General features: G+C 46.1%; 1 protein-coding gene across 1 annotated transcript in view; it reads right to left on the minus strand.

Moving 5' to 3' along the window:
• The window catches only part of LOC139186283 (transcription initiation factor TFIID subunit 4-like), a 70,877-nt gene extending 48,109 nt beyond the window's left edge, over nucleotides 1-22,768 (minus strand). Inside the window, exons 1-2 of the mRNA XM_070800564.1 lie at nucleotides 22,764-22,768; nucleotides 18,730-19,794 (exon numbers count right to left, since the gene is read on the minus strand). Of these exons, the coding sequence (XP_070656665.1) occupies nucleotides 18,730-19,794; nucleotides 22,764-22,768 (1,070 nt within the window). The remainder of the gene's footprint in view (nucleotides 1-18,729; nucleotides 19,795-22,763) is intronic.
• Between the last annotated feature and the right edge of the window lie 3,914 nt (nucleotides 22,769-26,682).

A 26,682-nucleotide genomic window follows, 5' to 3' on the forward strand; every position in this document is an offset into this window, starting at 1 on the left:
ACTTCAAGCCCTTCTTTTTCTCCAGGAGGCACGCTACACCCTGACATTCTCTTTTCCCCTATAAAGGTATTTTTCACTCCGACACAGCTGTGCTTTATTTGGAAGTTGCCCTTTTGCTTCTTTCTCTTGATGAGGATATTGTTTGACTTCACCGAGCTGTAGCCTTCGAGCATGCTGAACCCATATCAACAACGGAGCAGCGAGGTTCACACATCTCCAGAACTCTGCAACTTCTCTATTGGTGATAAAATAGCTCTCATGGAAATATGCTTCCACGATAAACATTTCTAATTTAGCAATAATAATTTATATTTCTGTAGCACATGCATAGCTTTGAAACATGCTCACATATATTATGAAAGAGAAAGTGTGAAAGTGTTAGTCGCTCAATTGTGTCCTGACTTAGTAACCCAACAGACTGTAGCCCACCAGGCTTCTCTGTCCATGGGATTCTCCAGGCAAGAATACTGGAGTAGGGTGCCATCGCCTTCCCTCCTGACCCAGGGATCGAACCCGGAGCTCCTGCACTGCAGGCAGATTCTTTACCATCTGAGCCACCAGGGAAGCCTATGCTTCATCTTAGCTACTTTTCCCCACCTGGCCCCTTTCCACCAGGCTCCTGCTCATGAAACTGCCACCATGCAGTCATGTCCCACAGGGAACTCTGTCCTCTTTGTCACTGCCGACGCAACAACAGTGGATGTCACTGCAGCTTTCTGGGTCACACACCTCATTTGTGCCATTCGCACTTTCAGTCCCTTTTATCATTTACAATTCTCCGGTGACTCTCCTCACTGCCATATCTTAATTTTAATACTAGACATTACATTCATTCCTTGGCATCATCAGAGAAAACAAAGCACAATGCCATTAATCATTTCCACTGGGCAGAAAAGGAGCCTCAAAACACAGTGTGGTGGAAGACAGGGTTCAAACTTCCTACCTCTTCCTCCTACCGGCTGTGACAGTGGACCAGGTGCTCAATCTTCTGGAGCTTTGCTTTCCTCTGGCCACTGACATAAGAAAAGGTTGCCATGAGGATTAAACTGGACGGCATGTCAACTGTGCCTGCAAATACACAAGAGACGCCAACTGCAATCCTCCTGCTGGGTCCCCACTCACGCAACTGTCATTCACACCAGCAAAGGTGATCCCGCAAGCAGCACCTCTGCACCCTTGGGTCCCCAAAGCGTGTCTTCACAGGAGCCTCGCCACTCACTTCCTCCAAAGGATGACCACGGCACACGAGATCCTGTCGTCCCAAAGATCACTGGTTTCCAAGCTTTTTTCTACAAAATTCAACTGCAAGACGTTCCAACGTACTACAGTGGAAACTGCAGGGTACATGCATGAATGGCCATCCTCTCCTGGCGTTTCCAATCCCATCTGGCCTGTCTTCGTACCACCCTGAGACGGGAGTCGACAGCAACAAAGTGGATGCAGAGCACGTGCTGATGGCAATTTGCAGGTGGCCACTCAGGGCACCCAAAGAGCCATCCCTGAGCCGCCGCCCACCAAGCACGAGACTTGCAGCTGGCAGAATCTGTCCTTTTTGCCTGCCTGGTGAAACATTTTTACACCACAGAAGCTTTGATTAATCTTAAATTCTGTCACATCAAATTTGTCTTGCTCAGAAAAATTGTGACATCTGAAATTCTGCTGTAAATCTGAAGTCTCTGCTTAATGATTCAAAAACTTAAAAAAAAAAAAAAAAGGCTCCCAACAGGCAGTTGAGGGATTTCAACATGTAACTGGCAAAAGGGTGGTTTTAGAGCTTGGATGGTGGGTGGCTAACGGCTATTAGATGGAAAGTGGACATACTTTTTGATCCAGCAACTCTTCTAATAAGAATTTACCCCAGTGAGGTCACTGCGCAGGTGTAAAATGGTGTACATACAAGCATGCTTAGAGTGGCAATGATTTTTCAATAGAAAAATCAGAAACAACTTAAACGTCCATCAGTAAAGCCTGGAGTAGGGGCTTCCCAGGCGGCTCAGCGGTAAAAATCCGCCTGCCAAGCAGGTAATGTGGGTTCAGTCCCTGGGTCAGGAAGATCCCTTTGAGAAGGAAATGGCAACCCACTCCAGTATTCTTGCCTGGAGAATCCCATGGACAGAGGAGCCTGGAGGGCTACAAAAGGGTCACAAAAGAGTCAGACACGGCTGAGTGACTAAACAACAACAAAGTCTGGAGTCAAGCCTAAGAGACGGCATTAGCTGCCTCCTCAGCAAGCTGCCTCCTCAGCAAGCTGTTTCCGGTATTTTCTAGCAGAACTCTGGATGTGTGTATGCACTGAGATTGGGTCAGATTAGCACAAACTTCTACCCAAATCTGAAGCAATCAGTGCATGCCACTTCCCTGGTAGCTTTACCTATGATGGTTCAAGCAGAAGGAAGCCAGGATTTCCGTTTTTTGGTTTTTTTTTTTTTGATGACGATGATGATTTGTTTATTTGATGATTAAGAGCAGCTATCTTTCACTGGACAGTGAATGGATCCCTAGAACTTCAACTGTTTTGCCATCATGAGGAGCAAGGAAAAAAGCAAGTTCTAAAGAAAGAAATCCTGAATCCTGATTAAATCATGCCTGCAGCCCCAGCCCACAGGATTTTTCAGTATGTTCTATTATTTAAGCTAGTTTGCCCTGGGATTTGCATTACTCACAATGAAAAGCATCCAGTACAACTATTCAGTCATTAAAAAGATAATATATATTTGTTGACATGGAAGGATGCCCAGCACACGTCAGTAGAACAACAGAGTAGATTACAGAATAGCATGCACAGCAAAATCCCTTTTATTTAGAATTTCATCTGTATATCATGTATACATGTACATGTGCAGATACATACATATATATATATAGAGAGAGAGAGAGACAGAGACAGAGAGATATGCCTGGAAGAACTTTACTAAAATGTCAGCAAAGGTTAGCTCCAATATTTCTGAAGACTTTAACCTTCCTCTTTGTATTCTTCTAAAGTGTTTGCTCTCATATAACAACATGTATTTGGGCAGGGCACAGAAAAATCAAGCTTTAAGGAAAGTTATTTACTGATTCTGTGTATCTTGAGCGTAAAATAAGTGGACAGTTTTACCTCCTATCCCTCACAAATCCGAAGTATTTCAAGATTTAAAAAAATGAAGATGCTAGCCAGACACTCAAAATATTATTTCTTTATAAAATTCCATGATGAAGCAGTGAAACCACTTTAAGATCTGAGTTTGTACACTGGTGAAAAAGAAACACAGCCCGAGGTGCCTAAGCGTCTTTCTAGGAGAGTGGAAATAATATTAATCAAAATGAAACATCTTCTTAAAGAAGCTGAGCACCTCATTTTCCCAAAAGGGAAAGCGGGAGTAGGGGGAGGGCAGGAGGGGCAGAGAGAGGGCAACCCACAGCTGCTTCCAGAAAGAGCAGTGCCAGTGGGCAGGAAAAGGGCACAGGGCGGGCTGCTGTGGGATGCTGCCATGCTGGGGTGCAGACAGCTTAACCCCTTGGCTGCTGGCGGACAGCTGCACCCTTTTCTCATGGGGACAGTTCCCCCAGCAAACCTAACCCCACTCCCCAGCAGCGAGGACTGTGACAGTCCCTTCAAGCTCTCCAAAAGTGATCGCTTCAAGCAGACTAGAAAGCTAGATGCTCTCCATGAGCTATCTCAGTTCTAAAGGTATAATTCAACCAAACGTATTATCTAAACTGTTGGGAGGAAGAGGATTATTTGAAAGATCCAAACACCATTAGGACAGAATCATCTGAGTGGCTTAGACGTGGCGGGAAATTCTGTCTGTAAGAGGTAGCACTGGGTTAGAAAAACATACCAAAGGCAAGTGGAAAAGAGAAGTCAAAGACAAAAATCTCCATCTCTTTGTTGGTGATTTTTACTACAGCTTGTAGGATTTTCTGACTATGAAGTCTCAAAAACTTTGGCTCTAAAGTCAGTTATTTTGAGGACATACCTCTTTAAAGTTGTAAGAATCTTGTAACTAGAAGGTAACTCCAAAAATACCAAGATGGTTTTCTTTACAAGTTAATTTCCTGCAGTTGTTGGCTTTTTTTTTTTTTTTTTTTTTAACAATAAATTAGGCTTCCCAGGTGGCTCAGTGGTAAAGAATCTGCCTGCCAAGCAGGAGATGCTGGTTCGATCCCCAGGTTGGGCAGATCTCTGCAGAAGGAAATGGCAACTCACTCCATGGTTCTTGCCAGGAGAATCCCATAGACACAGGAGCCTGGCGGGCTACAGCCCATGTGGTCACAAGAGTCAGACGTGATTTAGCGACTAAACATCAACACGATAAATTACTACACAGTACCTACACTGTATTTCATGATAATGCCATTGCTCACAAGTCACTCGGGGAGAGGCAGGACACTCCCCAAGGGAAAAGAATCAAAAACAAACACCACCCATAGAATTATCTACATTACACATCCCAGTCCGCCTTCAGGATTAAGTCAAAGATACATCTCGGAAAAGCATCTCTCCCACTCAGTCACAAGCACGCGCTAGGCAATCCGTTTGTCTATCCTGTGTCTCATTCTGATTCATCCCTCTTGGATGGACTGCTGGCGACCTTCAACCTGAAAGGGCATCGGAATGAGAAGACCGTAAGTGGTTCTCAAACCGCAGTTCCCGTAAGAATCCCTTAGGGAACCCGCCTCATTCCTTCTGCTTCGGTATCTGGGGGTGGGCTTAAGAAGCTGTACCTCCAACAAGCATCCTCCACACGTCTGTCTCAACGGGGTGTGGATCACCCTTTGGGAAACACTGACGTAGGCTATTACAAGGTGACCAAGCCACTTGCAGATCATCGCACGTGACGGTCCGACGCTCACGCGGCTCACCGCACCCTTCTCCACATCTCGGGTGACTCCTCTGGCCCCCCTGGTCCAGGAGCCACGCCACCACCTCTCCCTGCAGTCAACTCTAATTTCCCAGTTGCTTGTCTTGCTTCCACTCTTGCCCTCTCTAATTCCGTCTCCAAAAGCTTGCCAGAAAGATGTTACGCAATAAAATCGCACCACGTGACTCCCTAAAACCCACGACTGCTGCGTGGGTCGGGGGTTTCCATTCCGGGTGGTGAAAATGTTTTAGGATGGACATGGGTGGCAACTGCACAACGCTGTGAACACACAAAACGCCGATTTGTTCACTTTAAAATGCTTCGGCTTGTGTTGTATAAATTTCACCCCGATTAAAAAGAAAGAAAGAAAAACAAAACAAAAACCTTTTCTGTGATGCCCCAGGGTGTTTGGGCTAAAATCCAAAGTTCTCAGCTTGGCCTGGCAGGTCCTGCACCACCAGACCCCAGCCTACCCTCAGCAGCCTCATGCCAGCCACGGTCACCCTCATTCTGCCCTGAAGCCACACCGCCTCTTCCAGGGACTCCCGCTCACACACAGACCCTCCCCACCACCGCGCCCTGCAACAACCCCAACCAATCTCCAGGTCTTGAATGACTCTCCCACACAGGCCTTCCCTAACCACCCTCACGGTATCTTTTCAGAGAAACCTGGTCTTTTCCAAGAACTTCTCATAAGCTTCAGTTACATCATGCTTTTTGTTTTACTTGATATTCTTTCCAGTAAACTATGGACTCCCCGGAGGACAGGACCGGGACTTTCTGTCCGCTCCTGTGTTCCCAGCACCCAGTGGGAACCTGGCAACCATAAAATCATTTGGCACAAACGTTTGTGTAGTGTGCCTTCCTCCAAAACCATTAACCCTTTGCTACAAACAGAGTAGAGAGCTGGGTCACAATATGACGGGAGATTTAAAATATACATGTCAACATTATAAATAACTAGATGAGAAACGTCACAGACCACTGAGGGCCGACTCAGCACAGTACAGAGACACCCACCTGGCGCAGAAAGCAAGCTCTCTGCCTTCTGCAGCACCTGCTTTGTTTCTGGGCAGTGTCAAGTCCCTGATGCCCAAGAAAACTCCAGATCCAGACTGTCTCCTCGTGCCACTGCCCATCGCTGAGGAATACGGGAAGAAACAGAGACTGTATCTCTGCAGAGAGATACACCTGAGCCAGGTGCAAGACCAACCTTCGGAAGGATGTCAGGGGAACCCGTGGGCTGGCTCTCTCGTGGGTACCAATTCCTCAAAGGAAACTGCGGAGAGCCTGACCTGGGAAGAGAGGATGCTGAACTCAGTCTGTTCTGAGGGATATTTCTTTGCAAGAGAAATAGAGGAGAAACTCACATAAGAGCAGACATAATTGGTGTTTTGTTACTAAACAAATTGTTCTTTGGTGATTATAGGTGTGCAACTGACTTATTCTTTTCAATCTTGCATTTGTATTAACTAGAACCCTAATTTGTAAGTGTGTCTTAATTAACTTCCTTCAAAGCTTCTGCCCATTGAAAACAAGCTTATTTCTTTTCCATTGTTGGCTCACTCAGAGCCTCTAATCCACAGTCCTTGGGCCCAGCTCTCACCACTTGAGCTCACCGTGGAGAGCAGAGACTAGCAAGTGACCCAGCTCCAAGTAGACCCATCTGTGCAAAACTCTGCATGAGCTCTGTTCCCCCCACAACGGCAGGAGAACATCAGACATTTACTACCCATGTCATCAGTTATTTCTCAATACTTAAATTGTCCTTTAGCCAAAGCTCTTGACTTCCCTAAGCCCCAGTCCTTAGACCTGGTGGTGATTTGCATGACTGGGAATTTAGGGTATCTCCCTGTATACTGAGGGCTCCCCATGTTGCTCAGTAGTAAAGAATCCACCTGCTAATACAAGAGACGCAAGAGACGCAGTCCGATCCTTGGGTCAGGAAGATCCCTTGGAGAAGGGAATGGCAACTCACTCCAGTCAGGTCTTGCCTGGAGAATCCCATGGACAGAGGAGCCTGAGGGCTATAGTCCATGGGGTTGCCAAGAGTCAGACAGCTGAACACTTGTGTGCTGCAACACCAAAAGGTTCTGCTCCGGGCACCTGAGGATGGGGCACCTACAACTGGGCTGTGTGTGCAAGCTCTTGGACCTCTTGGTCGAAGACAACTTGAAGGCTTTCTCCTCGCTCCAATTCCCAGCTCTCTGTGCTCAACTGGAGACCCCCTGGAGAAGGGACAGAGCTGCCCCTGTGGCCAACTATGGGCCCTTTATGGAAGCAACCAACAAGACTTGCCCTCCAGCAGGAGAGGAGCCTGGGCACAGTCCTTATGGCAGAAGCACAAGACGACCGTGCCAGCTGGCCACCAGCATGGCTTCCTCTGATGCAGCTCCTAAGTTAGCTTTATACTGGAAGATGCCACTTGAGTCCTACCTCCTTCTTCCCAAAGCATCCTTATTAACGTTCTTACCAATGGTTTACTACAAAACCACATACACTTCTACAGGAGATGAGGGGGTGAGGAGCCTGGTAACACATTTTGAAAGCATCTCAGTATGGGAAAGTGAAGTGCCTGCAAACCCAGGGTTGTTGTTTAGTCGCTAAGTCATGTCCAACTCTTTTGTGACCCCATGGACTGTAGCCTGTCAGGCTCCTCTGTCCATGGGATTCACCAGGCAAGAATACTGGAGTGGGTTGCCATTCCCTTCTCCAGGGGATCTTCCTGACCCAGGGATAGAACCTGAGTCTGCTGCATTGCAGGCAGATTCTTTACCACTGAGCCACCAGGGAAGTCCAGCATAGATACAACTGTAAACCAAAGCACAATCAGGAGTGAGTCGTGAGACCAACACACTAATATAGGCTATAAGGACATTACACACAGGAGATGGAGCCAGCCAGAAAAACCACTTGCAGAAAATAATGCAGGGATGGTTAGACAAAGAGAAGCTCAAGGACAGATTACAAGGACATCAGGGGAGGTTGCCAAAATGCAGAATATATTTGACAAAGAGAAATTAGCGCTTTGGAAACCAGAGCCTAGGAGAAGATGAATAGTCACTAAAAGGAAGGAGACTCCTAGTGGGAGGCGGTGACATTAAAAATGCAGGTACTTTCTGCCAGGACTGGAGCTGGCCAGATTCTTGCGGTGGAAGAAGCCAGCATGTCACAAAGAGGAAAATCTCATCAGATGTTTATCATTCCCACGCTTTGAGGACCTGGGGACTGTCTAACTAAGGAAACAGGAATCTCTACAAGTATATTTCACAGAGGAAATGTACAGGCGAGAATCGGTGACTCGGGTGATGGGAGGAGCAGAGTGCCTACACCAGTATAGTTAGATAATCCAGAGACTAGCTCAAAGCAGGAAGCTGCCGCCTCCCCAGGGCTGACAGGGGACAACAGACAAGAAGAGGAGGTAGGGCTGCAGGCGTCCAAGGTCACTTGTGAGCAGCTGGAACCACAGAAGTCCCGTCAGGCATGAGTGGTGCTACGGGGAGGGACTCCCACTGCCAGGGCTGCCCCAGGAAGCTGGAGGAAAGAAAAAATATACCCTCCCTGGCTGGGCCCTTCTCCCTGCTGCCTCCTACGTGCCTCCAGAGGGCTGAGGACAGCAAAAGCCAGAAGACCCAGAAACCTCAGAGAGCAGCCTGCAAGGGTGAGCCCCCAGGACCCGGAGGGGAGGGGGAGACCAGGAGCGCTAGGACGCTGGAGGGGCCGCGCGCTGTAGCAAACAAGCTTCCCTTCCAACAGGCGCACTTTTAAAAGAGTCCCTTACCGGGGCCTCCCTGGTGGCGCGGGGTAGAGAATCCGTCTGCCAGCGCAGGAGACACAGGTTCGGACTCTGCAACCACTGGAGACAGGGGTTCGAACTCTGCAACCACTGAAGCCCGTGCCCTAGAGCCCGTGGTCCGCAGCCAAAGGAGCCCCTGCAAGGAGGAGCCCAAGCACCGAAACGAGAGCAGGCCCCGCTCGCCGCGACTAGAGAAAGGCCGGCGCAGCGACAATGACCGAGCGCGAGCCAAACTGAGTAACAAGGGTTGGGGAATTTATTCTGTCCTTTATAGTTTATTCTATAATTTATATAATACCCTTTCTTCAGTTACAATTACTCCGGGACTAGTCTTAACAAGCGCATTTCCCCCCCAAAATCCTAGGGGGAAAAAAGGCTCTTTGAAAAAATATAGGTATCGAATAGGAGAAAATATACATGAGCAAGGCTGAGCGCACACCTCCAAATAAGTCCAAGTGAAACGGGAAATCTGAGGAAGACTGGCCTGCAGCCATCCAGGTTGGTCATGATGCCGTCCTACAGGTCTGAAAGATGTTACCAGGGGCAGGGGGTGGGGGTGGGGTGGGAAATGTTACCAGACACAGGCTCACGACTTCCCGGCAGTCTTTGGAAGTCTATTGGAAGGCCACACTTCCAATAGAGAGAGCTTGGGTTCGATCTCTGGTCGGGAACTAAGATCCTGGCATGCCACCCAGCCAAAAAAATTAAGTGTACAACTTGAAAAGTTTCAAACTGATTTACACATTAAAAAAAAAAAAAAAAAAGTACAGAGGTTCTGTGTTACTTCTTACAACTGCACAAGAATCTATAACCATCTCCAAATTAAAATTTTAATTAAAAAATATCATAAGTATGTGCATGCATGCTAATTCATTTCAGTCGTGTCTGACTTTTGAGATCCCATGGACTGTAGCCAGCCAGGCTCCTCTGTCCATGGAGTGTTCCAGGCAACAATACTGGAGTGGGTGCATTCCTTTCTCCAGGGGATCTTCCCCAACCCAGGGATTGAACCTCATCTGTCTCCTGCATTGGCAGGCAGGTACTTTACCACTAGCGCCACCTGGGAAGCTCAGACATACCTGCAGCTCTTCTCAATTATTAAGCCTTCTTCCTTTCCACCGTGTTTCCCCCGTAAGTGTCTCCAGTTTGTATACTCACAAACACAGCATCTCTGCTCTCAGGACTCTGATCTGCCTGTGCAGCGAGGCTCAGGAAGGTCTGAGCTGGCCCCATCTGCAGCTCCTCCAAATTCTGTCTATTCTGTGTTATTGGCTCAGGGCTACTTTTGCAGAAATATGATGGTGTCGCTTACTCGTGTTTGATTCTTCAGCCTTGGCCTTTCTGACTGAAGACGGAAGCCAGGACATTAGTATTCACGCACAGGACAATTAGGAGGCTGCCTGATCTTAGTACAGATTAGCTAACAAGCCTTAACCTGCTCATTTCACAATGAAGTATTCATTTCAAAACTGCTCTCTTTCTGGAATGCATGCTTTCCTTCCCGCACCCTCTGGTCTCCTGTGAGAGCTGGCGGCCTAAGAACCAGTGGGAGAAGCTGCGTTGGGAGAGCCTGGCACTTTGACAGATCAAGAGGCAAGAGCCAGCCCACCCCAGCCACCACTCATCCACTTAGCTAAAATACAGGCTCCGGGAGAGGCAGGGAAAACAATAGACAGAAGTGCATGCTAGGTCTTCCGGAAACTGATGCTGGATGAAAATCCCTTCTTAGCCAAGAGTATGAGGGTGGGGGGAAAAAAATCACTATTCATCACAAAATGGACACACACCACGGACATCTCCCCAACTCTCCTTCTCTACCACTCCACAAATCCTGCCTGTGAAATATAACTTTCTTCCTTTAATGATCTGGTGGTGAATTATTTATATGCTTCAATTTATCTTTCTGTCTTCTTTTATTTATGCCCAGAATTGTACTACTTAACTCCAAGACAGCCTGACCAGGACTGCAAGCAAGGCAGAGGCAACCCAGCCCTTTAGGGGGTCACTGAGCCGGAGGGACAGAGCAGGCGGAGCTGTGGGGAGGGGACCAAGGTCTCAGTCTAGGGACGTGCTAAGTGAGCCCGCGTCTCAGGCCTTTGCATCATGCTGACTTTTCCAGCCAGCTTTCCATCCAAATCCATCTTGTATCCCGTCCCTATCTCCAGCCCCCCAGCTACTATCTTCACTATTTGTCTGGGCAGCACCACCTCGGAGCTGGTCTCCATGCCCCCAATTCTATCAATCCCTCCCCCCCAACACCTGTTATCAAGAGTAACAATGCCATCATCACAATTCTTTAGCAGCTCTCTATCACCTGAAGCCAGAGCTCCCAAATCTCCCTCATTAGTGAAACCTGTGTGGTAGTGATTCAGTCACTAAATCATGTCCGACTCTTGCAACCCCATGGACTGTAGCCCGCCAGGCTCCTCTGTCCATGGGATTTCCCAGGCAAGAATACTAGAGTGGGTTGCCATTTCCTTCTTCAGGGGATCTTCCCTCCCAGATCAGGAATCACACTCAAGTCTCCTGCACTGCAGGCAGATTCTTTACTGCTGAGCCAGTGGGGGGCATTACTTTTAAAATAAATAAATCAAGCAGATTCTTCAGTGTCTTATGTTGGGTTTCTCTTGAAACAGACCTTGAGACAGAGGTCTCTTAAATGCAAGTTATTCAACTGAGAGAGGATCCTGGGCAGGACTAGTTCCTGGGGAGGAAGGAAGCCAAGTAAGCCCATATGCTGCAGGAGACGGCCACCACGGGCAGCACCGTCAGTCTCACTAGGGGATCCTAGGACATTGTGCAGGACACGGGTCAGTCTCTGCATGGGCTGGGTCAGGAGGCCAGGGCACTGCCTCCCTGCTCTCTTTGGTCATCAGCTGAGGTCCACTTCTGGGGTCACTTAGCTTCGCTGTCCCACGGCTGCCCCACAAGTCAGAGAGAAAGCCCTCAGGTGGAGAACAGTAGATGCTTGCAGAAGAATTCTGCAGAAGTGTACAAGAGCGTGAGTGTCTGGGTGTATGAATGCATCTACCTGACCTGGCCATGTCCCTGAAGATTCTGATTCGGGAGGCTGGGGGGTGGGACCCAGGAATCAGCGCTGTGGCAAGCACTGCTGCTGCTGCTGCTGCTAAGTCGCTTCAGTCGTGTCCGACTCTGTGCAACCCCATGATGGCAGCCCACCAGGCTCCGCCATCCCTGGGATTCTCCAGGCAAGAATACTGGAGTGGGTTGCCATTTCCTTCTCCAATGCATGAAAGTGAAAAGTGAAAGGGAAGTCGCTCAGTCGTGTCCAACTCTTAGTGACCCCATGGCACTGAGTGGGACTCTTTTGCACAGGCAGATTGTGAAACACTGACCCATATCATGAAGTGCAAAACCTTCAGTAGCAGCTCCCAGCTGTCACCTGTAAACCACACAGAACTTGTGCCCTTTCCACAAGTCTTCCTTTAGGCGGCATACTCTTCTACAAGCAGGAAATGTGCTGTAAGAATGTCTGTGATCCCCAGAGCCAAATACCAGTCATACAGTAAATGCTCAATAAATGTGTATTGATGAAACCACCCTGAAAAGAAACAGTATGGTACTAGGTACCTCGGCTCCCTGGACAAAACTATCTTCCAAATCTCTCAAAATAGTAGTAAAATGAAAAAATACTATCGAGCACCTAATCTATGCAAGACACTCAGGAGTTCCTCCTGAGATGCTCCATAACTGCTGATCCGCGTGCATCTTAACAGAGACTTGCTGCTATAACACAACACGGTGAATTAATCCCTACAAGGCAGACAAAAGACTGAGGTCATGGTAGGAAGGTGAGGGATGCTTTCCAAGGAACTGGAAGCCTTTGGGCTTGACCCTACCTGGTCATTCTGCGGGGGTTGTCCCCAGAAACACGGTCGCCCTCCTCCTACTTCACAGAGATGGAGCGGGATGAAGAGGAAAGTCGTATTTCAGCAGCAGGCGCTGATGTCTCAGGATGAAGGCTTCTTCCGAAGACCAGAAATTTGGTACCTGGGGCCTCGATAGGAACTCTGGGCTCCACCCTCAGAGGCACAACAGTTTCTGCGATTTTCAAGGACCTCTCTCGCAAACGAGACCAAAGCAGAGGCCTGGGCACTCGGAGTCACTACAGACCTCATCGGTGGCTTTTCTCCCCAGTCTGGGATGTTAAACCACAGCGCGGTGGCCACGCTCCAGTCTGGATAAGCAGGCTGGGGCTAGCAGACTTCCCCCTCCCGCTGCAGCTAAATAAAGTATTCCTTCAGACCAGCTGCCCTAACCTTTGTTAAGCTGCTGTGGGCTATTAAAGAGTTCTTCTGTACTTACGATGGCTGTGTGTGTGAAAAATCAACACCCCTGGTATAACTGTCTACACCAACAAGAAGTACGTTCCAAAACATCACTGGCTACATTAGTGCTTTTGATATGCTTTTATACAGGGCTGGAAACAATTCGAAAAGTATTTCTTCTCCATTTGCCAGGCTTTTGCTGTTCATGAAAATACAGACCAAAATATGTGCAACATGACAAAAAGGAGGTGGCAGGTGCATACTTCACAAAACACAGTCTGCTGCAAGCCAAGCGCTGCTGCAGGTACCGGGTGCTGACGGAGGGGCCACAGGTTATGCGGTCAGCACAAACGTGACATTTTTCCAAGGGGAATAATTCAATTTAATTCTTCCTCTTCTGCTGCATTTCTGAAAATCTGAATCCATCGACTTCGCTTAAAATCTATCAAACACAGGTAGCCCCATTCAATACTATTTCTGTCCACCCTTAAAATTAGAACCACCTAAAGAAGAATACGTAAGACCTTAAACTCAGTATGTGGGTGTGTGTGGAAGTGTATATGTGTCAAAGAATGAGAAAATATGCTTTCTTGGCCAGCCTGTAGGGCAGCAAATGGGATGCTGTTTAGATAAATATTTATTTGTTTGCTTGTTTTTAGCAATCATCCTATTTGTGTGGGTGAGAGTTTACAGCTTATAATAGCAGAAGCTGACATAAGGAAGTAGAAAACATAAATATCTCTTGCTTAAAGATTCTCTTTACTGTATGAAAAAAAAAATACAAATCAGGCCCTTTGGCATTCTATTGTTAGGACAAAAACAACAAAAAGGAAAAAAAAAAGCCAACACATATGTATGCATACACACACATTATCTTGAACATGAAGATAGAAGAAGGAGGTTAATTAAATTTCAAGATTCCAGTGGACTAAATTAAATGTATGAACTACAGAATATTTAACACCATGCCACAAAAAGACAGTTCTGATTTTTTTAAATAATAATAACTTTAAATTTTAGATTACTCCTAGAAGACCCAGAGCAAGTGCTTGTCCTGAACTACAGACTATGAAAAATAACTCTAAAAATCAGCCAAGTTCACTTGAAATCTGCCAAATTATTCTGCTTGGAAATCCTTCTAGCTAGAACAAGTTAACACCAGGCTTCTAACACTAGGTGAAACTCGTTGTAAATCAATTTATTCCCCCCGACCAATCTGCTAAAGTGCATGCTTTTCTGGTGAAAATGATTCTTCAATGATACTTAATACTGTCACTATGTTGTTTCTCCAACCAGTCCGATCCAAGTTCTTCTTCCAGTTAAGGTGTATTAAAGTTAAATGCCTACCTTTGTCAGAACACAGATCTTCAAAGTATTTATGGCAGAAGGAAACTCAAAATGTATCGCCCATGCAATACATGTCTAAGCTTAAAAAGAAGGCTGAATAAAGCACATGTGATTCACGTTCCCATCCAATACTCCATTCATTAGCATCTCAGGGTTCAGAAACAATCTATGCCATTGTCATCTCTCACAGATAGATGACTATCCTCCACAAGCAGGCTTCAGGTGACACCTTTGGCAAAACAGTTTTGTAAAGGACCAAAAGTAGGGTTATGCAGCAACATAGTCTGTCCTGGGTACTTTATTTTAAAAAATTGTTTTTATTCTATACTGGAGCACAGCTGATTAACAATGTTGTATTAGAGTCAGGTGTACAGCAAAGTGACTCAGTTATACATACACGTGCATCTATTCTTTTTCAAATCATTTTCCCATTTAGCTTATTCCAGAATATCGAGCAGCATTCCCTGTGCTACACAGTAGGTCCTTGTTGGCTAACTGTTTTAAATATAGCATGTGTACATGTCAATCCCAATCCCCAATCTTGCCTCTCACCAACTCATCCCCCGGGTAACCATAAATTCAGTTCTCTAAGTCTGTGAGTCTGTGTCTGTTTTCTAAATAAGTTCTTTTTTTTTTTTTTGAAGCCCTGATCATTAGACCAACAATATGTCTATCCCTTGCAGACAGAAGACCACGAGTGATTAATTAGCTGTAATGGTTAAACTCTTACAGGTATACCCGCTGACCAACACAATCCTCAATCTGATCCCCATTTTAAATTCATATAGAGAAAAGGAGAACATTAAAAACTCTCCAAAGATGTAAACAATTAACAAAGCAAGCGAAAGGGCATCCCCAGTTTGAGGAAAGAGGTGGGAGTCCCAGGACTTTCTGAGACTGAAGGCTGTACACAAGGTATCTAAAACCAAACAGAGACTGGTGTCAACACTGAATTTTGACTCCCAAATACTACTGTGTTCTTCTAATGATCTTTATCAGGGTAAAAATCCTGATTATAAATTATGTGTAAATAAAGAACAAAGAAAGAATGATTTGGGGGAGGAAACGGGGTTGGGGGGTGGATTTTCAAGTGTGACCCAAGGCAAGACCTCCTGGAGAGGGCTCAGTCACCAGGTCTGAGTCACAACATTTCCCTGGGCCTCAGTGTCCCTTAAAACTAAAGGCTTAGGCCACAGCATCCATCTCTAACTCCCTCCTGGCAGTAAAACCCAGTCACCTATTTAGATATCAGAGAGAACTCAAGTGTTTGTAAAATCCTAAGAGCATCTGAGAGCGGCAGAAAATGTGCTTATGGTGTTTACAAAGGGGAGAATGAGGAGGGTCTAAACAATCCTCCCAGCCTTGCATTTTTCAGTTTCTACAGGGCTTAAGAGGGCAATTGAAATTAGATGCTTCATTTCATCCCACAATAACAATGTAATTCTGATTGTAACAAAATGTTGAAATGTTCTTTTTAAAAACATCCCCCTCCAAAGGAAACAGCTTCACCTTCCTCAAATGCAACTTGGTAGAGCTGTCTCCTCCGGAGGGCTACACACTGTAGCTTGGGCTGCAATGCCCAAGCTACAGTGTGTGTCAGGATGTGGAAGCAGCTGTCACCGCTTTGTTTTTCATTCACAGTAGGTGGTTGCCAAGCAACAAAATACTATTGTCTGTTTCCATGATCTATTGGCCAATTCTACCGGTGATAATGCTTTCCACAGTTTAAAATAGGGCCACCTTTTAGACAAGAAGAAAGGCGAAAAAATTCTAAGAACAATAAACATATATATAAGCAAACACAATGAAGGTATCCCTAAATTATGTTTATAAACATACAGCTGTGTGCGGATATGCATACATACGTTTTGCATGTGTATGTATGTGTGTGTGTGACTATTTATTATACATTCTCCTCCTACCTACCTCCAAACTCATCTAAATTGAATAGGCCAAAAACTAGATCTAAATCCCAGAGGGCAAATTAAAGCATGACCTGGAGAGACGAAAACACAGTCAGAATTATTTTCTCAACAATAGCAATAACTTCCAACTTGCCAGATGTATCAAATTCTGTCTCTTGAATACAAAGTTCTCCAGTCAGGAAAGCAATTCTACTGATATAAAAATAATAAATGGAATGCCTTTACTATCTACTTTGGAATCACTGATCATTTGTTGTTTTACTTCATGTCATCATCTGCTACCCCTGTGTACAAAGATAATAATTCAAATGGGAAAATTCTGTTTTTCTTTACACCCAAGAATATTAACATATATTCACTTTTAAAATAATTGAATTGTTCTCTCTGGAATAGCCTCATGTGATTCCCCACTTTGTTCTGATATTAGTCCCTCAGGAATAGCAGTCATGCTATGTTACTCTTGCATATTTCACTAGCTTACAAATAAAATAACGCAGTGTACTCAATATAAAGCTGTCAACATTCGCTTGCATCAGTTGCTGTTTGTTTTCCATTGACAAGGCTTCTAAAGATAAGAATTACAATATTCTTAGATGTACAGACACAACATCAAAACAGCCTGAAGGAATTAAAGCTGGAAACTGCTAGAGGCAATCATGCTTTGAAATGAAGAGAAATCAGTATCACTTATGCACACGCATATATTTCTGCAAAGACCCTAAATAATGCCAGAACAGTCTTTGCATTTTATGCAACGCTCATCCATCTTCCTTCACAATATTTCCAAACCACTTTAACTATTTAGTTCAATTCTCTAAACAAGCCTTTGAAATTCACCTTTTGAAATTCACCACAACTTGTAAATCTACACGTTGTAAGAAACTGGTAATAAGCAAAACTCATTACGTGGGTTGACGTTATTACTGTAAAATCTGCTATCAAAAGGGCAACTTTAGCAAAACAGAAACAGAGTGTGTTAAATTATTAACTGAATACTAGTCAAATGATCACTTTTCCGGACAGAACCATCCTCAGCAGACCGCTCCTGGGAGGGAGCGCCCAATCCAGGTTTCTCCTTCAGGTCTCACCCCACACATGACCCACTTCCTTCTCCCGCAGCTTCTCAAGCTTGTTCACCTGTATCCCGACCTCACCAAGAAATATGCTCTCCCCACTTTCTCCACCTTTTCCGTATTCCTTAGACACTCATTACTTTCTGCAAACCACCGGACTCAAACCTGCAGTTTGCCACGAACCTCCCCATAAACACTTGTCTTCCCGATTCTTCTAGATCTGCTTTAAAAATCTCCGCCACCGAACAAATACAATATTAATAAAAGAAAGGCTACAAGCCAGTTGATTTTTTAATGTCATAGGAGCAAAATGTTGGGGGGAAAAAAGACAGAAAGGAGACATGCAGGCGTGTACTTGGAGGAAAGCGGGTGGGAGTGTAGCTCTGCACAGTGGGTCGCGGGGACTCAAGGGGCCTCGCTTCCCCTACCTGTCGACCCCACTTCCCCCATGTGCGCACCGCGGCTGACAACCACAACACTCCCGGACCACCCCCTCCGGAAAGGGGGCGGGGTTACGCCTTCGGCCAATCAGAACCCGCAAGCCCCGGGTGTCCAACCTATGGGGTGGCCCTGGCCATGCAGGGGGAGGACGCAGGGTGGTCGGGGAGGGGCCGCGTCCGTGGGAGGCGCGCACGTGTCCGGTCCGGGGAGGCGGGGAGGCTGCGAGGCGGCGGGCGTCCGGGTCCCGAGGCGTGGGCTCTGCACCCCGGCATCCCCCGAGTCCCGCTGCCCAGTTCCTCTTTTGCCTTGGCCCGTTCGGGCGGGACATGCTCCCGCCGAAAAAAAAAAAAGACCAGTCCACAACGTCGGACTTCCCCCCTACCCCGCCCCCGAGTAAGGGGACAGTCACAGATAACAGTAGTACCCGGCTCAGACAAGACCGGGAGGAAAGTTTCAGGCCCGCACCCGACGAAGTCCTCCAGGGCTGGGAGGAGGACGGAGGCTGGGCGGGAGGGTGACGACCTGGAAAGCAGAGGGCAGCGGGAGGGCTGCGCGAGCCGGGCGCGGACCGGGGCGCGGTGCTTGGGGGACGCTAGCGGCGGGGTGCGCTGTCCAAGGTGTACGGGAGGTGGTGGGCGCGCGGCGGGCGCGGATCCCGGAGCCAACACTGGCTGGCGGCGGCGGGGGAGAGAGCTCGGAACGGCTGTCCGGGGGCGCCAGGCACCACCCACCCCCCCCCCCCCCACCCCGCCACCCAGGCTTGTAAAAGTGAGCCTAGTGGAGCTGAGACAGGAAAGGGAAGGGCGCGGGCGGCTGCGCCGAAGCCCCTCACGCTCCCCTGCACCCCTCCCTCCCGGCCGCACCTCGAGCTCCTTTCCTTTCTCCCCTTCCCCCGCCCCGAGCCCACTCCTCTCCGTGCCTCGATCCCGGTACCGCGGCAGGGGCGGGACCGCGAAACCCCCGCTCTAAGCCCGGACGCCCCAGGGATGCTGCGGGCCCCCCGGAGCTGCTTACCTGGGGCCGCGGCACCAGGAGCGGGCGCGGCGCGGCTCCTCCTCGCCTCCGCGCCCTCCTTCTCCGCTTCTCCCCGGACTCTGTCCTGGGCGCCGAGCTCTGAGACCGGGCCGGGCTGCAGCCGCCTTCCCCGCCGTCGCCTCGGCCGCCGCTGCTGCAGACAGAGGACGCCCAGTGGCGGCTGGAAGCCCGTGTGAGTAGCGGCGCCGGAGATTCCGCGGCTCCGGGCGCGCGGCCGTGCGCACGCGCGCCGGCGAGTGTGAGTGTGTGTGTGAGTGTGCGCGCGCGCGCCCACGGGGAGGCGGGGGGGAAGAGGCCGAGAGATGCTCGTAGGGACCGAGGCAAAATTCTCCTGCCTCGGGAATCCGTAAACCGGGGAAGGAGGCTCGAACGCGCGTCTCGCCGCGGGGAGGAGCTGCCCGCCGGGCGACGCCGAGGAGGAGGGGGCGGCCGCGCCGGACGCGCAGGTTCCGGATCCGAGCGGGGCTGAACCGAGCGGGACGCGCAGCCACGGACGCAGCGGAGGCGGCGCCCGCAGCCCACGGTCGCGCTGCCCGCTCTGGGGAGGGGCCGGGCCGCTCGCTCCCGCCGCCGCCGTCCGCACTTCTTGGCTGGGCGCGGAGGCCAGGGATCGAGACCCCCACCGCTGCCACCTCGACCGTGGAAGCGCCCCGGGCCGAGCCGGGGAACCCGCGCGCACGTGGCCGATTACCGGCTGCAGCCGGCGTGCGCAAGGGCTCCAGGCGTGCGGTGGGCGGTGGACCCCGGGCGGCGCGGCCCGCCGCCTCCGCTGGGTGGAGGAAGCCGGGCGGGGGAGCGGGGGTGAGGTCGGTCCAGGGTGCGGTCGGCAGGCAGAGTCGAGGGTTGTGGGGGGCTTCCGCTCCGGGCGGAACGTTGCCTGTTTTCCCCTTCGGGGGGCACTTTTCCTCAAAGTTATCCACTGCCCAGGTAAAAGTGCTGGGTTCCTCTTTGTTCGGAGCCAGCTTACTGTGTAAGGCATCTGAACACTGTGCTGCTTTGAAGTCCGGCTTCTCCAAGAACCAGCCAGCCTGGCGCCTCTTAAACCTTTTAAACCGCTACTCTCTCACTCATCCAGGCTACACTTTATATCACAGAAATAAAATGTCCCAGTACATTTACATGCCTTTTCTCCTAAAAGATTTGTCGTCCTAGCGGTATTCTTTTCCCTGCTTATTTTAAATTCGGAGTGCACTGTTATTCACTCAAGAATTTCTTAAAAGGTCATAAGGTCTGTTTGATACTTGAAATAACCCGTCTGAGTCCGCCGGCAGGGGTTGTGTTCCGCGTACTTTTGCATGTCCTCCAGTACTGAGCCCAGCACCGAGCACTCTGTGTGTTCTCTATAAACATTAAATGAATGACATTGTTTTCTAGCTTCACATGTCCTGAAGGCAAAGGCTTGGATGCTGGGAAAGTCATTACCACCCCACCAGGCTTGCTTGATTTTCACTTAGGCCTTTACCCTGTGTGTGTGTGACTATTTCCCCTCTGGCGGCCTGAGCCCCAATGCAAAGAAAGATAGCAGAGAATACTGACCCTTAGTGCTGTCTCGCCAAGGTGCAGGTAGAGTGCACTCTGCAGGGAACCCCAGAGGACACCCCGGGTGAGAAGGCTAAAGAGTGCTTCATTTCAGTCCTGGGGGAATCCGGTCTCTCAGTCGGAAAGTCACATTTCATTAGCAGTTTATAATGTCTTTTTTTTCGTGCAGGACAGGAAGAGAATTTTAAGAGAAATGCACGCTTCTAATAGCTTGTCAGGTACAAGCTTTTTCTTGTAAAAAGCATTACTTCATGGCTACTTGCCAATCTATGCAGGGTCATCTCAGATTTCTAATTCTGCTGTAGCACCGAGCCCACACAGTTCCACGCTGGTATTTCCACAATTATCCTCTGAGAAGCAGAAGTCCTCGATTTTACATTGCATACTAAATTTCAGTGCGTTTGAACTCGGGCTGTTCTATGAGCTGCTTCTCTCTCCACTCATGATATCACAGCTTTGAAGCAGAACGGAAATAAAGTGAAAATTAAAATGGATTTATTTGGGTGCTGCCTTGTGTTCTCTAGTGGGAGTCCCTTTAAATGACTTGTCTTCTGTCACTCAATTTACAATCATTTTGGAAGCCATTTGTTGTGCTATGGAATTCATGTGCTTTTTTGTTAAGTTAAAAGCGTGGATATTTAAATTTTTTACTTGAAAGGAAGCTCTAGAACTTGCAGGAGCAGAAAATCTCTGACACTCCAAATGGACTCTTGACAGCCAACCTTTAAAATGGGTATGAGTCAAAGTCTTCCAGTGTAATTGTAAAGCTTTATTTTGCTTACAAAGATGCCTTAAGGGTTTCATTCAACAGCTTCCCAAGAGCTTGCTCATTTGGTAGGATGGAGGAATGGAACAAAGCCATAACTTCTCTGATGAGCACCAAAGGGAACAGACTTGGCCTTGTAAAAACAAAAACATTTACAAGAAGCCAAAATTTAAAAACAAGAATGTAGGCTTGCAGCAGTCCTAATAAATGTTAATTTAAAAGATAAACAATAGAAAACAATCACAACATAAGAGTTAAAAGTGCTTCTGACCCACTTAACGTTTGGAGGAGGAGCTAGGATTAAAATGCTATAAACCATGGCTCTTCATGCTAGCTAAACACTAAATAATAATAAAATGTTCTACTGAAAGATCCATTTTCATATGTTATTATCAGTTAAACTGAGAATTAATAGCATAATTATAAAGGTTTGATTTTTCTTCCTTAAAAGGGAATGCTCCTTAACATAACTGCCTTTTTAAAAAATTCGCAGCAGTGCAATAAACCGAGTTAAACGTTAACTTAGAAATACAGGACTGGAAAAGGGTAGAGTGTGTAGAGAAACACTTTAAACTGATTTGACCACAACTAACTAACCTATTCTGTCCATCTACAGAAACAACAAAAGCTTTCTAACTCTGAAGCCTGGTAAATTTAGGCTGTGAGATGTACCATGAATTCGAAAATCAACTCCTCATGCTGGGAGCCGATTGCCCCAAATTCTTTCAAGTGAGAAGACAGGGACCGTTAGCTGAAATGCCGCTGTTGAGTTTAGTGGTGTGAGCGTGCATAAGGATACAGGTAATTTCCCCCATAATTAGGTCGCAGATCACTTCGTGCATTAGAGTTTTAAATAATAAAAAATACCTTGACTTGCACATGGACCCAAATGCCAGCTCAGTAAAGAGTGCAGCCTGGGAACAAGAAGAAGTTTCAATTACCCTGTCTTCATGCTTTATACACTGGTTTATTCCAGATATTATTAAATGCTTAGGGCAACTTAATTCTAACTGGAGATCAGGCATGTTTAGGAAAGTAAAAGATCAGAAAAAAAGGTTATAGTGTATTCCAAGCAAGTGTAGATGAGCCTCCAGAGTTATCAGTGCTGATATTCGAGATGCAGGAGAAAATATTAAATACCACTTGTTCTTAATAGTTTATGGAATGATGGATTTCCTGGGAGTGAAGAACATTCTAGATCCTCTCCCCAGCTAAGTGAACATATGAACACAAAAAAAAAAACTGAATAAAATTTCAGAGAGTTAAGGGAACACCCTCTGAAGCTCAGGGTAAGAACCCCCATATAACATAGATCCTTTACACATTGATATTTATGGCTAAAGGGAACTGAATTGGTAGATACACTACTATCCTTACATCTGTTTTTAATCTAATAAGTTATTTAACTGCCAAAGCCAAGAAGGTGCAGAAGAAAATCAGTAAACCCCACAAGTCACTATTGAGTACCTACTTCATCAGTTCAGTTCAGTTCTGTCGCTCAGCCGAGTCCGACTCTTGGCGACCCCATGGATGGCAGCACGCCAGGCTTCCCTGTCCATCACCAACTCCCGGAACTTGCCCAAACTCAGGCCTATCAAGTCAGTGATGCCATCCAACCATCTCATCCTCTGTTGTCGTCTTCTCCTTGTCTTCAGTCTTTCCCAGCATCAGTGTCTTAACCTACTTCATAATCAGTACTACTCCTCACGCCATGATTGTTACCAATAAAGTATAAAATGCAATCTATCACTGCCTCTAAGGAGCCTACAATCCAGCTATCATTATTCTTGGAAACAAAAAAGTAAACATAAGCATACTTTATCACTTGACAACAAACTTAAACTTGAATCACCAATGTGACTTAGTGAGCCACTGGTTTCAGTAAACCAACTGAAAACTGATTAGTGGCCAAGGTATATATACATATTTCATATTCATATTTCCTAGTAGTGATCACTTAGATTATCACATGATGTATAAGGTGAAAAGCTCATCTGATGCTGAATTCTGAATTTTAAATTGGGGACAAGAAGAAAATTAAGGACAAGAAAAAATCAACCATATTGGCAACGGCAGCTGTGAATTGCCTATCATTGGGGATCCTTGGGCAGAATTGAATTGATTAGAATATGCTAATCAATTTTATAGACTTTATATTTCAACTGATTCATAAGTTAGTAGGGCTACCCGTGTATTTTGAAGTTTCCATATCTACAAAGACCCTTTAGTCTATTCTTGGATAATGTTATTATAATACTTTATTATCACTCTCCTTAAAATTTCTTAGTTTTGCCCTATGTTCTTTTCACTTATTAACATGATTTTTAAAAATTTATTTAATTTTAATTGGAGGATAACTGCTTTACAATATTGTGTTGGTTTCTGCCACACATCAACATGAATCAGTCATAAGTATACCTAGGTCCCCTCCAACACGACTTAGTTTTGGCTAATAGAGCTTTTGAAACTACAACTCTTCACTCAATTCATGAAAAACTTATAAATAGGAAAAGCAATAATCCAAGGAAACAAGAAGCTTTCAGGTGAAGGCAGTGTTAAGGGGAAGTCCCCTGCCACTTACAGGGTGGCACAAACATAAAATCAGACATGTGATTCAGTTCAGTTCACTCGCTCAGTCATGTCCACCTCTTTGCAACCCCATGGACTGCAGCATGCCAGGCTTCCCTGTCCATCACCAACTCCCGGAGCTTCCTCAAACTCATGTCCATTGAGTCGGTGATGCCATCCAACCATCTCATCCTCTGTCGTCCCCTTCTCTTCCTGCCTTCAATCTTTCCCAGCATCAGGGTCTTTTCCAAGGAGTCAGTTCTTTGCATCAGGTGGCCAAAGTATTGGACAGCTTCAGCATCAGTCCTTCCAATGACTATTAGGACTGATTTCCTTTCGGATGGACTGGTTGGATCTCCTTGCAGTCCAAGGAACTCTCAAGAGTCTTCTCCAACACCAGAGTTCAAAATGTGATTAGAGCTGTGGAAAGCTCACCCATCCATGTGTTGACCATTTAGATAACCTGCCTCACCAAGTACCAGGACTACCAGTCACATCTTTTTACTTTTCCAGCGGTAGTCTTGATGTCATATAAAAATGGCACTGAGCACCAAGTGTATGATCCAAGGTCAATCCCAGCCTAGTTTTAACCTTTTTAAAGGTGCCGGGAGACCTTGGCAACTCACTTTCTAAGCTTCAGTTGACCTTGCTGTGTAATCCGGACAATAATAACTACCTCATTGGTTAAGAACATTACAACGTGAGAAAGGGTTTCTCATGTAGGAGCTTAGTAACTCTTGCACAGTCTTGGATCTAAATCAAGTGTGTGGCAGAAAATTGGAACATGTACATGAATGGGCAGCTCCCATAGAAATGCTGGAGCCTTTGTAAGACTATAACTTAGAGAACGTTGAACTGATTTGATGATTTCTTGGAGTCCCTTCCAAGGATATTTTAAGAAAACCACAGACAACCAGAAGTTGGCAGAAACAGACACATTGCAGGAAATTGTGGGCTCCATAATTCTAGAGGTGCTGTAATTCTATAAATTCTGCTGCTGTTGCAAAACCCAAGCTTTTGTGTTCATTTGTTTTTAATTAGTCTCTGTTTTTCCTGCCACATAGATCCTGCTTCTCCAGTGGTGCTCTGAGTAGCTAACTTAGCTATAGGAACGTTTATTTTACAGATTAAGGCCAACCATAAAATTTCTTTTGTTTTTAAACAAAAATAATTCACTGTTTATCCCTCCTTAATTGTGAAAGCAGTGTGTGTGCTCACTGGGGGAAAAAGGGCAATACAGAAATGTATAAAGAAGAAAACAATTGTTGTTTAACATGCCTTCTCAGGGAACAACCAACATTCCTACTTTGGTGTGGATCCTTCCAGACATTTTCTTTGCATCATTTTATTCTTTTAAAATGTCATTCAAGTCAACATATCAGCCACTTAAATATATGCCACCAGCATTTTAGCAAAAATAATTAGACTCTTTCACAAAAAGGTTCAAAAGTGTTTTCATATTTTTTTCTTCCTTTCATACCCTTTCTTATCAGGATGGTTTCTTTGCTCAGCAAGTCCTTTAAATGGGATTTTACCAAGTCATCCTTGAAAACTTTCCTTTGTACTTCCCCACTTTGAACACATCTAACAATGAGCACTTTTTAGTGACCCTTTAAAAACTTCATCTCACCTTGAGCTGACGTATTCTGGAGTCACAAGCCCTGCTCCTTGGCCTCTAGCCATTCTGTGGATGCTTTGCATTACTTAACCCCCAACCCCAAGATGTGGTCCAGCACTGACCTTGGATCTGGTACTGAATTCCCTGATGGAACAGGAAAGATTCTTGATTTCAATAAGTAACCAAAATGTTCACTGGAGTGACCATCTACTGGTTATACAGAAGGTTGGCCAGGAGGTAAATTATTTGAGTTCATGTTTTGCGTCAACTGCTGCAGGCAAAATTTGGGAAGTATGTTTTATTTTGTTTTCAGGGTCCATAAACAGTCCTTCAAGACACAAATGCTGACTGTAATTCCAAAAGAATCTCCTGCTTTTGCAACTGAGCATACTCATTATTTTACCTAGGAAGCTATCATTGTTAATGAAACATGTAACAATGCTTATAATTTTGCTGATTTGTTAATTGTACAGAGCACAAGTTCCCAAAGTAAAACAACTCCAACTCAGCCTATCCCACTCTGCCAATCCAAGAGACCAGGACGTCTGGCATCACTCTTGAAATCTAAAGAACTGACAGGAAGAAGGAAGGAAAGAAAACAAGGTGAGATTAATTATCTATAGGAGCTTTCTAAGGAATATACACTCTATACTGTGAATTATGAAAGTTTTAAGTAAGTTACCACCCTCTATGTGCATATAAGAAAATATGCATATAAGAAAGATATGAAAAATATAAGAAAATAATGAGATAATAAAATGCAACATATGAGATAAGCTAAAATCTTAGAAATTGCATACATGGCATAGCAGTATGCATTAAAAAGTTTTAGAGAATTGATAACATGTCTCTGGCATTCATCAGAGCCACCATGTTTGGAAAATCAGAGAATTTCAGCAACTGGAAAGGTATACTTGAGTTGTGCAGGATCATTTATCCTGCTTCTTTCCTGTCCTAGATGCTGCAAGTTTATGTCTATAGATCCACCTTGGACTGAGAAGGTGTCTTAGGCAGGAAAAGGTACCATGTGTACAGCACTGACTCTGAAAGGTGAGGTGAGAGAAGAAACAGCAAGTCTGAAACCTGGAGACAGGACGCGGCTGCTGCTCTGGAACCAAGTCCATGAGAACTGGGTAGCCATGGGATGCGTCTCGTGTGTGGGACTTGGCTTGGTTAAAGCGCGAAGGGGTCAATGTGCTCCACTTTGATTTCTTTTGACCCCAATTCTCAGAAGTCAGCCTTTATTTCAACTAATATAACAAGGCCATATTTGACCAGAATAATTAAGAAAAGTACCAAAATATTTTTTAATTTAATTAGTAAATACTTTATAGAATTATGCTAAAATATACTATATTGTATATCCTTTAATCTTCACAAATTAAAATCAGTGGTATAAATATAATATTTAATAGTAAGATAAAGAGCATAGAACAGTAAA

This window comes from Bos indicus, chromosome 12 (genome assembly GCF_029378745.1).
Source record: "Bos indicus isolate NIAB-ARS_2022 breed Sahiwal x Tharparkar chromosome 12, NIAB-ARS_B.indTharparkar_mat_pri_1.0, whole genome shotgun sequence".
NCBI classification, from domain to species: Eukaryota; Metazoa; Chordata; class Mammalia; order Artiodactyla; family Bovidae; genus Bos; species Bos indicus.